This window comes from Ceratotherium simum, chromosome 4 (genome assembly GCF_057802395.1).
Source record: "Ceratotherium simum simum isolate JZ-2026a chromosome 4, ASM5780239v1, whole genome shotgun sequence".
Lineage (NCBI taxonomy): Eukaryota > Metazoa > Chordata > Mammalia > Perissodactyla > Rhinocerotidae > Ceratotherium > Ceratotherium simum.
In genome coordinates this window covers 43,060,368-43,074,041 of record NC_141903.1, presented here as the reverse complement: position 1 = coordinate 43,074,041, position 13,674 = coordinate 43,060,368, and the positions used below count along the sequence as shown (strand labels likewise).

Genomic DNA, 13,674 nt, shown 5'->3' with positions numbered 1-13,674 from the left:
AGCTACAGTTGGCGGGAGTCAGCGTCCGGGGCGGCCTGCGAAGGCTGAGAACACAGAAGCGACAGAAAACCAAAAGGCCTGTAGCGCCCACCTCTGCGCTGGAAGGGAGCCGCTCCCGCCTTTTTATCTCTGCCCAGCCGCGCGGTGGTTTCTGGGAAGACGGAGTAACGGGGCGGCGGCCCCGCCCTCCTGGAGGCACAGCGCTCGGGTACTTGCCGTGGGCCTCGTGGTTTCTGGGCGCTTGGCACAGGCTCCTTCACCTCGTGCTTAAGGGAAGCTTATTGGAAAAGCCCTTTTTCTCGTCCTGGAGGTTGCCTTTTGCTTTTCATTTTCTCATCGGTCTCATGGGCCCAACATGTGCTACTGACGCCTCGGCTGCTCTCCTTATCAACGCTGCGGTAAGGCCGTGGTAATGGAGTTTTAAGACTCTGAGCACAGAGGGTCTAGCTGGGGGTCAGCCTGACTCAGTGCAGGAAGGTCAGAGAGGAACGAAAACACATTAAAGCAGCAGGGAGTATCCTCCTAAGCAATCAATTTCACTTCTCGGGGCCACCAATTTACTGGGGGGCCATGGTACTTGAGAGACGCAGCATTTGAAGATCTTGGCTTCCAGAAGGTTTCTTCTCAAGGACAAGCAGAGTCCCTTAGCCCCTGCCCAGGAGCCACCTCCTGGACATATGGGCAGCCTTGTGGTCAAAGTAGAGACTTCCACAGTGGTTCCTCAGCTAGTGCCCTGGGGCTCAGCTCTTTTGCTCTACCCAGTTGGAGGGACATAGGAATGACCTCCCTTGGTAAGGAATTTAAAAAATAATTAATATATAATTCAATATATAATCATTTATTTAATTTATTTATATAATTAATCATTAAAACATACCTTTGTAAAGAACAGAGGGTAGGCATTCTTAGCTAATTAGATATAATGCTTTGAGTCACTGAATCAATACTTGCTTAGCACCTTACTCTGTTAGGCATTGTGGTAGATCTTGAGGATACAGAGGTGAATTAGAAGTGATCCTTCAGTCAAGAATCTCACAATTTTGTTGTAGTATAAAGCAATTATTTCAACATCCTTTCTTTAGTCACATCCATAATATGTTGGCAGGCAGTCTCTAGTTTATAAGCTAGGTCTCCAGGCTCCCTCTCTCCCTTTGGGGGCTGTTGTGAAAAAAACTTGGGAGTTCTCAAATGACTTTGGGAAGTCTGGGTCCTGGGATGCCCTAGGCCTAGAAATAGAAGAAACATTGAAAAAGGAAAACAACTTAAAGCAAAAGCTCATCTGCCCTTTGGTAGTCCTATCCCTAGAACTCTGTCTTACATACTGAATTACACTCGCTGAAGTGCCATCGAGTAAAGATTTGTGGGAGTTAATGCACAGGGTTTCAAAATGGGAAATAACCTTTGGTATGATTTCTTGAGCCAAAAAGGTCCTTAGAGATGATCTACTTGCCCCCTCATTTTGCGGCAGAGGAAACCACAGCCTAGAAAGGCTCATTATGACAGATGGTTGGCATAGGTGGCACAGATCTCCTGGCATTTGGCCAGTGTGCTTGTCATGCTCCCATTCCTCCTAACATATGGCTGGGAAAGGAATAGGAGGAGCACCGAAAGGAGCTTGAAGCCCTTGGTAGCAAGGTAGAGGAGACTTTGTCTTTTTAAAGCCTTACCTAGAGCCAGCCTGTAAAAGGGGAAGGAAATGTGTTTCCTATGAAAGGGTGAGGTAGGGCAGAGACATCTCAACTCAGTCATTTGTCTCCCCCTACTCCATCTCCAAATACACAAATGCCAGTGCAAGCATTCAGCTATGAGTGTTAAATGGAACTTCTTCCCTTCCCCTGTTGTACTGCTCCTGTATCTAGACTCAGAATTCTGCAGTGTTTCAGTTCACTCATGTGATGGGTTTGACTAGGTGTGGAACAGTCATGGAGGTGCTAACTTCCATGGGAAAACAAATTCCAACTTTCAAAGAGATTTCTGAAGAAAGCTTTTGGAAAACGACCAGTTCATGGGCTTAGGATTCCCTGGAGCCCAGAAATCTTTCTGAACAATATTTTCTTATGGAGTGACCCACTGAGCAGCTTCATTTGTGGTACCATCCATAGGCTTTAGGGTCCAACTGAAAACCAGTTTATTTTTGCTTAGTTGACAAGAGTGGAAAAAATCACAGTGATAGATGAAATGTACCCTCAGGTATTGCAGTCTTAATGCTGTGCAACATATGAAAAAGGGCCAAGGGGTTTTCATTCAGTAGCCATTTCTTGAGCATCCACTGGGGCTACAACCTCAAGCAACTCACAATCTGAGTAGAAGTGGGGCAGAGGGACAACCAGTCAACGGTGTGGGAAGCTTCTCAGAGAAAACGATAGTTGAGCTAAGTTTTAAGAGATGAGGGGATTTAAGGAAAGGGCATTCTATGAAAAGAGGACCGTATATGATATATGGAGGCACAGAAAAGCATGATGCTTTTAGGGCACTACAAAAAGTAGTTGGTATGATTGGAGCCAAGGCTCCATGGGGGAAGGGCAGGAGGAGAGATCCTAGGCCTTGTGTGCTGAACCAGGGAGTCTGAACTTTATCCTGGAAACTATGGGATTTCATTAAAGGAATATTAAGCAGGAGAGTGGCATGACCAGATTTTCAATTTAGAAAGATCACCCTGACTAAAATATGGATGGTGAAATTTGAGGAAGCTGGAGTAGAAACAGGAAGACTAATTAAGAAAGCACCGTAATATTCCAGACAAGAGATGAGAGTGGCCCCAACTACACTAATAGCTGTGAGAATATAGAGGAGTGGATAATAGCAAATATGCAGAGAAGGCAGAACCTGCATAACTTAGACTTTGCAGAATGTACCATTTTAAAAAAGTGTATCTGTTAACTTGTACATGGGTAAAAGACATTATAGAAATACCATTTAAGGCCCAACATGATGGAAAATTTGAATACAGTTATTTGTTCTTTTAAAAGTATAAAAATGACTTAAATCCAGGATGCATTTAAATCCAGGACACATTTGATAATAGCAAATGTGCAAAGCAAAGGAGAGGCTCTCTGGGGGGCCCATAAGTCTTTGGAGTTTTGGAACCCTTACAGAGGATATAGAGTATGCTGACTAGTGATATAGCGTGATACCATGTTTACCATAAGCACTATGATCAATGATTACCAAATATACTAACATCAGGGGATTATGATATATAAATATATAAAATAGCAATTATAAGCAACTTTGAGAAACAAAAAATCTTTATTTTTTACAAAAGTTTTCATGAATGCATTTTATATTTGATATGCATGCTATTATAACAAAGCAACTAAAAATATAATTACAGTTAAGATACTTTTATGTATATTTAAAAAGTAATATTTTAATCTTCTCAATTTTTAAAAATTGAAAGTAGAATAAGCAATTCTTCAAAAATTATCCATTTCTCCCCCTTGCAATTGTTGCAGTGATTTAAGGAAAATTAAGATAATTAGTCAAATGAATGTTTGTCACCTCACAAAAACCTTTTCTGTTTGGAGCCAGGTTTAGAAATGTTTGTATTCTAGGTTTTTGTCTATTGCCTCTGCGTTATAACCATGCCAGTGTGCTAACTGAAGAGTTGCTCACTTAGGGCTTTGTCCTCACTTGAATGCTAATCCCATTCTTACTGTAGTTAATTAGAGATTCACAGAAAGGACTGTGCAGCCTACTGGAGGAAAAATTCAGACTACCAAGATCGTTGTTTTCTTTTCATCTCTATGTTTCCTTAAAATAAAAACAAGCAATAAAATATAGCAACTTAACTCAACATATAGTTATCAATTTTATGTATGATTATTCATTCTTTTTTTTCCTGAGATATTAAGCAAGTTTGTAAGTAGTCTGTTTTCATGCAAAAATATATTTTCCCATTCTTTACATTCATTTCATAGTATTTTGTATTCTAAATAACTATATCACATTTGTGCTTTATGCATTTGGAAAATAAAGAATAATTCATTTTCTTCACTGCATAAAAATAAAAGATTATTGGTTCTTTGATGGGTAATACAATCAAATTAAGTGCTGGCTGACTTCAAGTTGCTAAAACATTATCTGACTATAAAAATTGCAATAGAAAGTTCTATTTTTCTCATGCTTGCAGTTTTACCTAAATTTAGAATGAAAGGTTGGCTTGCTCATGTGAGAGAGACATGGTATGTTTATTCCTTGGACTTCTAAGTCTGTGAGTTCCTAATACGTGGCGCTAGGCCTACATGCCACACCTTGTCCGAGTTTCCTCTCTTACCAGGAGGGGAATCAGAATACAATATAGATGTTTTTTATGGCAAAGGAAAAAAAATTGGCGCATATTCTAGTTTATAATATTCACAACAAGATTAGTTTGTAAAATGTGAGAATTACTAACACATTTAAATGAGAAACAGATAAAAGGCCAAACACTTAAGAACATGTTTATGCTTAAGGAATTGATCTCTGTTACACCTCTAGACTTAAATCGTATTTGATGTCCACTATGAATGTGAACGTCTTAAGTACATAGCCTTTTTCTGTATTGGTTGAAGAGAAATACAGACTTTTTCCCCCTAAAATAAAGTTGGGAAATCTGAAGCAAGGAGAATTTTTCTGTTAACACATATTGTTTCATTTCTCCTTTATTAAAAAATTTAGTGGAATTAAACAGAAGAATAGATAAATATACATGCAATATATTTAGGGCCCACTGTTTACTTTTCTCAGCACATCTGCAATAACCTATTTTTTGACCCAAGTGTGATGATTTTCACACAGATAAGGAAGGCTAGTAGAAACATAAGATCTTTAAAGTGAGAAAAAGAAATCTTAAGTTGTCCATAATCAATCATATCTAACTACTATGAGGTATAAATAGATCAAAATAAGTTTTAAATTATTTGCTCATATTACATTGTCCAAAATCCTTTTGGAAACAAAGCCAACTATGAAATTTTAGTTGAATGGAAGGACAATGGGAAACAGCTTCATTTTCTTCGAGATATGAAGCTACTTGCCTTTAAAACAGTATGAATATCTAATTCAGGTAATGATTTTCTCTTTTAATTAGTCAAATATATATTAAATATAAAAAATAATGCTATATAGATGTGGCCTTGGACATTTTTAGTATTTGTTTATTCAGAGATGCCTTTAAAAATTAATGTGCATAGAACTAGCTCAGTCACTAGAAGTCAAATTTATAAGTGCAAATAGTGGGTCTGCAGAGAAAATACACCAAAGGAATTTGTAAAAGATTGGATAAGTACATCAAATGAGCTGTGGTCCACTTGCGCCAAGACTGAAATATAAATGCATAATCACTGATGCAGACTCATCGAGTAGGCCTGTGTGATTATGCAGTTTTTATCCAATAGCATTTATTTATAGTTTAGATTTGCCCCAGGGGAAAGGGGCTTCTGAACTGTGAACACTGCCCCCATCTCTGCTTTTTGGAGTCCTGTCTCTACAGAAGTTCCTTCTACAGATACACAGTCTGTAGCTTGGAACTTAATTGCTGTCTAAGCTAGGCTTTAATTATATGAAAAAATTGGCACCCAAGTGTAAGAAATGTCTAAATATAATGCGAGAGAGGAGGTTTTCATGGTTGAGCATAGAAGCATTTAAAAATTTTATGAATGGAATTATGCCCTAAGGAGATATGTATCTATGATGGACTTAAAAAGTTTTCTAGGGGCATTTTGAAGAGGTTCTTCAAAATTATGTTGTTGAAAAATTATTTCATTTGGAAATAACATCCCCACCTCCCCACATCCTGTCTTACTGAGAGAAAGTGAAATTGTTCAGAATTATAGCCACATTGGGTTTCCCAGGCCTGGGATGGACATATTGAGAATGGAAGACTGGAAGAACCCAGCAAGGAACATTCGGTACATTAATTGCTGCCACCCTGAGAAATAATTCTGGGTTTCTTCTCCGAAGTCTTCCCCAAAGGTCCAGTCATTGTGGAGTCAACAGACATCTTATAGAATTCATTGTGGTAAGAAGTCCATGAATATACACATACTCTCCTTGAAGTAGTTTTACATACACTTTTTTTTGTAGTTCCTGAATATTTTAATGAGCTTAATAAATGAGAAAATGTATTGAAAAATCTTTGTAAAATGTTATATAAATATAACATTTGTTTTAAGAATATCTGATTTTGCATTTTTCATGAACAAAGTAAAAATTCATGAGAAAACTTTTCACATCAATAAGGATGGTCATGTTTAAAGAATCTGAAGTTACATAGAATGTGAGTTATGTTTTGTTTTAGCATGATTCTGTACACCTAGTATTGATTTTTTAAGTCTGATTTAATTGTGATTTTGACAATCAGTTATTGAATGAGGTAGTCCACATTGCCTAGATATTTGCTGTATCTGGTTACTATTCAACAAATAATTAAGTACAATATATCAGTTATGTTTTCCTTTATGTTTAATAGGAGTTCTGTGAACATTGAGAATATATTACTTTTAGTGGTACACAGTTCTTGAGAAAAGTCTTGATTTTTACATTGCCGTTTGCGATATTTTTAGCAGCTCGCTACAATATCACTTCAATGAAAATAAAGTGTACTCAGTGATGATAGAGAAAATATTGTTAAAGACCTCTTGGAACAGGAAAAGGCTCAGTCATAAAGTCACAAGCTTATTTTCATTTACATCATTCTGGCTCATTACTTGCAAAAGTAACTATAATATTGCTATCCAGTCCATTGTACTGAGAAGGACTTTCCTTGAACTTCACATGGAGATTGAGTAAAGCTCTTCTATTTGTTTTCTGAAGTATTCTCTCAGCTCAGGTCTCTTAGCCTTTAGTGTTGGTGTCAGCAAGCCATTTTGAACTGAGAACATGTCAGAGTGGATGTGAATGGCTTTAACCTAAAAACCAAATGCAGAATACATCTTTATCAGGAATATAACACAGCATTTATAGCATACATGATAAAAGTAAATGGGCATATGGGAATAGATATATTGATAGAAAAACACTGTCAAAATTATGTTAATAACATTTCAGCCTATTTGATGTATCTGAAAGCCACCTCGTTTCCTTCCCACTCCTTCATTTAGTCAGTCAACAGAAATGAACTGGTTGCTTACTCTGTGTCAGGCACTAAGGATACAAATGGGAATCATGAGTGCCTCTGCCATCAGGGAGTGCATGTTTGCATCCAGTAGAGCAGACACACTGGGCAGTTGTTAGTATGGTATGCATAGGATAAAGCTCACCTAACTCAGCTACGGTAGGGGAAGGGAGGAGCAGTCAGGGACGACTCCCCAAATCAGGTGAGTGTTAAAGAATGAATAACAGTTAACCAGCAAAGGAGGAGAGGTGGATGAAAAAGGGCATTCTAGGAAGAGGCAACTCCAAGAACAAAGCTATGGGAGTGAGAAATGGCAGTGTGAGAAAGGAAATCCAAGTGGTTTCTTGTCGTAGTTACATAAAGTAGGAGGTAAAGGGGGTGAAAGAGGAAGCTGAAGTGGTAGATGGGACAGTTTACAGAGGAGCTCAAACTTTATGCTGAAGACAATAGGAAGGCACTGAAGGTTTTTATACAGGGCAGTGACATAGCTGAATACACATGTTAGAACGATCTTTCCAAGAGAAATTTGAAAATGGTTTTTAAGAACATTAAGATTGGAAGCAGGGACACCAGTCAGAAGGATCTGGCCAGTCCATGGGAGAGAAGATAAGGGCCTACACATAGGGCAGTGGTAGAGACAGAGACAAGTAAGCGGTTCTAAGAACGATTCAGAGATAAATAGGCAAGATGTAGTAAAAAGGGAGGCAGCCTTAAGGACTCTTAGGTTTCTGGCTTGGATGGCTGCATGGGTGGTGGTGCCATTCACAGGAGGAACATAAAGTCTAGGGGGGGACATGATGAGTCTACATTAAAAAAAATGTTCTGCCATGGAATTTTATCACATCTATTGGAAGGAGGCATGGAGGGATCAGACTTAGTGTTCACATTATCTAGTTTCATGAAGGAGATACCAGGCCTCCTCATACAAAGTCTCTTTGCAAGGCTGAATGGGGAGCCAGAGAGATAGATGAACAAATCTACGAGGGCCCAGGGAGGCCCTTCCCACATCGGGCTCCAGCTGAAAGGGTCACTGTCGGTTCTATAAGAATTTTATGATCTGGGCTTGAGCTGAATCCTGGAGTGACACTGTCTCTAAGAAATTGTATCCTGACTAACAACTGGGTCTAAATTCAGTGATTTTGTTGAGATAATAGACCCATATCATTAAATAGCAAACAGGGTTATAATAGCTGTGTATAGACTTTTTTGCTGAAATATATATATTAGATATATATAAAATATAATAGAATTGCTATAATATAGACTTTTAAAAATTAATTCAAAATATATATGTTAAATACACATATACATTCATTTGTTATTTTGTGTAATTGATATTTATTGAGCAACTACTATGTGTCAGGAATTGTGTTAGGCACCAGGGATATAAATAAGAACAAGATAGTCCCTGCCCACGTGGAGCTTACAATCTAATAAGAGATGCTACAGTATGATACTGCTACTATAGGGACAAGCACAGGGAGGGTCACCTTTGGCAGGCAGAGTCAGTTGCTTTCCCAGTGCCCACTCCCTACTTCTTCCATGCTAACAGAACCCTGATTTGGTTTGGGGCCAAAACGGTCTATGCCAGTCATGACAATCCTGTTTCCTGATTTTCCAGCTTTCCTCGCAACTAAGAGCTAGCCATGAGATCCATTTTTGGCTAGTGAGAAGAGTAAGTTTTTGCTTTCCTAATAAAAAGTTCAGATATAGCTCTCTCTACCCACATTCCTTTTGTTTGTTTGTTTTTGGTGAGGAAGATTGGCCCTAAGCTAACATCTGTGCCAGTCTTCCTCTATTTTGTATATGGGACACCGCCACAGCATGGCTTGATGAATGGTGTGTAGGTCCGCACCTGGGATCCGAACCCGCGAACCCCAGGCCACTGAAGCGGAGCAGGTGAACCTAACCACCACGCCACTAGGCTGGCCCCCCAACCCACTCTCCTTTTTTCCTTCCTTGAATATGGACAATGTCCAAAGCTGTAGCAGCTACCTTGTGACCATTAGGTGATAAGCTAACATACTAAGAATGGAGAAAGAGGCAGAGCAGAGCTTAGGTCTTTGAGGACCTGTACCTGCCTTGGACTGGATATCTTTGGACTTCTTATGTGAGAAACAACACAAAACACACCCTATGTGTTTAAGACACTGTAGGTTTTCTGTTAGAGCTGAATGCATTTCTTTTTTTTTTTTTTTTTTAAAGATTTTTTTTTTTTTTATTATTTATTCAGTTTTTTCCCCCCAAAGCCCCAGTAGATAGTTGTACGTCATAGGTTCACATCCTTCTAGTTGCTGTACGTGGGACTCGGCCTCGCGTTGGACGGAGAAGTGTTGCCTCGGGGCGCTCCCAGGATCCGAACCCGGGCCGCCAGCATCAGAGCGCGCGCACTTAACCGCTAAGCCACGGGGCCGGCCCTGAATGCATTTCTGATATAGCACCTAACCCAGGCTTGGGCAGGATTCATTGAAAAAAGATGCCCAAGTTGAATTCTGAAGGATAAGTAGGCTTTAGCCAGATGAAGATAGCAAGGGGAAGGGGCTGTGGCTGTTATATGGTCTGAGGAGAGAAGGGTGCTCTACGCAGAGGCTACATGTGCCAAAGCACATTTAGGGCATTACAAGTATAGGCTGAAGCATATGGTACAAAAGAAGAAGAAAGAGATGGGGCCAGAGAGATAGACCAGGACCAAACTATAAAGGATGAATATGCCAAGGTAGGGAGTTTGGACATGATTCTTTAAACAGTTTTTAAGCAGTGAGAGACAGAACCAGAATGGCTCTTTGGAAAGATTACTCTGTTAAGAATGGATTGAAGTAAGGTAAAAGTGGAAGCTGGAAGCCTAGCCAGGATGCAAGATTGATGGTGATTTGGGCTATAAAGTTGGCTGTGGAGTAGAAATGGATTTGAGGACAGGACTTACAATTGGTTTGGGTAAATGGTAAAGAAAGAGAGATGATAAGTTAACAAGGTCTCTGCTTGAGCAGAAAAACTGCAGAAGGAACAGAAAGATTCTTTGGAGGTGGGAAAATCAAGTATTCATGTTAAGTTTGAAATGCTTCTAAGACACCCACGTGGTCTTTGGACATTGGATATATCAGTATTAGTATGTAGTACATATTAGTATGTAGTATATAGCTGTAGAGATGCAGCATGGGCTTGAGACACAGAAGGAGTGACTTGAGTAGAAAGAAACTGGAGTATGGGTTACAAAAGCCAGGAGAACAAGAGTGGGAGGTCACTGTGTCAGACGCTATTGTCATATGAGAACTGTTAATAAAATCAATAGACACAATCAGGAAATGACTTATTTAAAAAATCAGTGTGTGTACCACCTCAGACTCATTAGGATGGCTATTAACCAAAAAACAGAAAATAACAAGTGTTGGTGAAGATATAGAGAAATTGGAACCCTTGTGCACTGTTGCTAGGAATGTAAAATGGTACAGCCACTGTGGAAAACAGTATGGCAGTTCCTGAAAAAATTAAAAATAGAATTACCATATGACCAGGCAATTACACTTCTGGGTATATATCCAAAAGAATTGAAAGCAGGATCTCGAATAGATATTTGTCCATGTTCATAGCAGCATTATTTACAATAGCTAAAACATGCAAGCAACTCACATGTCCATTGACAGATGAATGGATAAACATAATGTGGTATATATATATACAATGGAATATTATTCAGCCTTCAAAAGGAAGGAAATTCTGACACATGCTGCAACATGGATGATGAACCTTGAGGACATTATGCTAAGTGAAATAAGCCAGTCACAAAAAGACAAATACTGTATGATTCTACTTATATGAAGTACTTAGTCAGAGTCATAGACAGAAAGTAAAATGGTGGTTGCCAGAGGCTAGGGGGAGGGGAGAAATTGGGAGTTATTGTTTAATGGGTACAGAGTTTCAGTTTTACAAGAGGAAAAGAGTTATGGAGATGGATGGTGGTGATGGTTATACAACATTACAGATGTATCTAATACCACTAACTGTTCACTTAAAAATGGTTAAGATGGTAAATTTTATGTTATATGTATTTTACCACAATAAAAAAATTAGAAAAAAATCACTGTATGTGAATAGTTGCAAAAATTCAATATATCAATGATTGTTTTCAAAATCGCTGATGCTAACAGTCTAGTGTCCTGGCTGGTGGGTATTTTGAGATGGCAAAGAATTCTTTGCTCAGAATACTCTCCATTACATTCACCAATTTTTCAGATCAAAGGCATATACAAAGAAGACCCCTAAAACAGCTATACTTCCAACTTCTTAAAAAGCTTCCAAGAACAAGTCTAACAAATTCTAGCATTTTTTAAACCTATGCTTGTAATTTAAAAATGTGAAAATTTTCAAAGGAGCACAGCATTAATAAATCAGATTCATCTTTGTCTCTTAGAAATTTGTTCAAATGAAGAGTTCACTTTTTCTATAAAAAGAATAGCATTTTCAAGGATTCATGTTGTGGGGAGGGCAGGAGGGGACTTTAGGCTAAAACTAGAGCTAGCATTATAGATAGCTGTGTCAACTTTACTTCACATATTGAAAGATTTCTACTTGGGTATCTAATATAAATAGCTGGAAATCTGAGGCTCTTAGCTAAAAAGGGGTATTATCAAATGTTTCAAAACTAGTTAAGGTTCTTATAAAAAGTATTTTCTTTGAAAACTCAGTATTCTTGATATTCAAAGAAGCAAGGATTTGGTAAGGAATAGGGCTGCCATTTTTTGTACCTCTGGAATATACTTTTTTCCTAATTTGTTTTTATCAAACATAAACCATCCTACGGAACCCAAAAATTCACTCGAAACAAGCCCCAAGGGAGACGTTTTCAGACCCGAGAGCACTGAGAACTAGGGGTTCTGCAGAGACCACTGCTGGGGGTGGTGTGGAGGTGGAGATGGTGCAGAGGTGGGGTGTGGATAGGTAGGGGTGGGATGAGGTGGGGAGAGGCAGAGGTGTGTGGAGGTGAAGTGGGGGAGGGATGAAGTGAGGTGGTTGGTTGATGGGGGAAGGAGGGTGGGGTGGAAGAGAGGCAGGCTCTGGCCCAAGCCCCAAATCCAGCAGAGCAGCACTGTTCTTATGTTTTGTGCACAATCGACTTTCATATAAGATGTCATCTAAGTTCTGCTGCTTAAACAAGTTTGGAAATCACCATTTGACAACAAAACTAGTTAATTTGAAGAAAACATGAACACAATGTAAATCAAACGTAATCCTAGATACAGAGATTTAACTTACTAATTCATGTTTACTGTCATAAAATGAAAAACTGAAAAATTGACAGTGCTGATATCCTTAACGTTTTTTTAAAAAGTTCTCTTCTGATAGAAACAGTATCACATAAAGACTTTTAGTAAGTGCAAACCATCTATCCACCTTCTTTTGTAAATGAAATTAATAATATAATTTTAAAAGGAGATGCAAACGCCAAGATATAATTTCTACAGTGTCGTTGCAGCCTGGCTTTAAGCTCATCTGCATTCCTAACAGCATGTGGAGAACACTGTATACTTGGGACAAGAGTCTATGTTCAGTACAGGGACTTGGGGCGAACACCTTTGAAAATCCAGCACTTTGACAAGCAGAAGCTACAAACTATACAGTACAGGGAAGATGAATTTCATAGGAAGAGCTACATAAGGCTATTTAGATGGTAAGTTGAACGTAAAAGAAAACATGATCTGAGGAAGAAAGGACTACATCTACTAACTAGCTGCAGCAAGCCTAAAGGGCTGACTGGGGCATCTGTAGTTCAGTGTGGCTCTCTACAACATAGTCTCTGCCTGAGGAGAGGAAATATCATGAAAGATAGCCCTGCAGGAAGCCAAGCAACATGGCACTCAGCTTACCTTTCAGCCCCTTGGTGAGCAGATCAGAGCGGCTCTGCTGCCAGGCTTGCCGGTCCCTGCTCCGGTCTGACCTACAGCCCTGGGTCTATTTAAATTCCTCTATGAAAATACCTATACAAACTGCTGGAGTGACTAAAAGTCTAGTCAGTAAGTGGAAAAAAATGGGTCAAACCAGTTGTTTAACTAACACTAACCTTAACTGTGGGTCCCAAACCCATAGTTTTTTCAGAAGTGAGACAATGATAAAACCAATTTTCATTTTCTATAAATAATGATATATTTTCTCATAGAACAAAACTGTTGAATTGTGAAAAAAGGAAATGAGAATCTTTATTCTCTCGTTATGCCAACACACCATGAAATCTGTTTTCCAATTGTTAATAAGCAAGGTTTGTGTTGAGGAAAAAAGGAAGGAGATGCTTAATGTTAGCTTCCTTTCTTGAAACTACATTCTTGTCACTAAAAAGTGATGCTAGGTTTTTTTTGTTGTTGTTAATTTATAAATACTATAACATTTAAATATTGTATTGGAATAAAATACCTCAAAAGTGTCAATTTATGCCAACTCAAGCACAGCACACTTTTCATAATTTTGAAGAAACATAGTATTTTAAGTTTTTCAATGGTATTACTCAATGAAACACTTTAACACAATATTGCTTGTAGATAATAAACTGAATAATTAGGACAGAAGAGATAAAGGGAAAAAAAATTTAA

The 13,674-nt window shown here is 38.6% G+C and overlaps 1 protein-coding gene across 3 annotated transcripts in view; it reads right to left on the bottom strand.

The window, feature by feature from the left end:
* Nucleotides 1-4,874: 4,874 nt before the first annotated feature.
* The window catches only part of ACSL6 (acyl-CoA synthetase long chain family member 6), a 59,003-nt gene continuing 50,203 nt past the window's right edge, over nucleotides 4,875-13,674 (bottom strand). For all 3 annotated transcript variants that reach the window (XM_014796277.2, XM_014796283.2, XM_087429847.1), the window contains exon 21: nucleotides 4,875-6,890. In XM_014796277.2, the coding sequence (XP_014651763.1) occupies nucleotides 6,753-6,890 (138 nt within the window). In that variant the 3' untranslated portion in view covers nucleotides 4,875-6,752. The remainder of the gene's footprint in view (nucleotides 6,891-13,674) is intronic.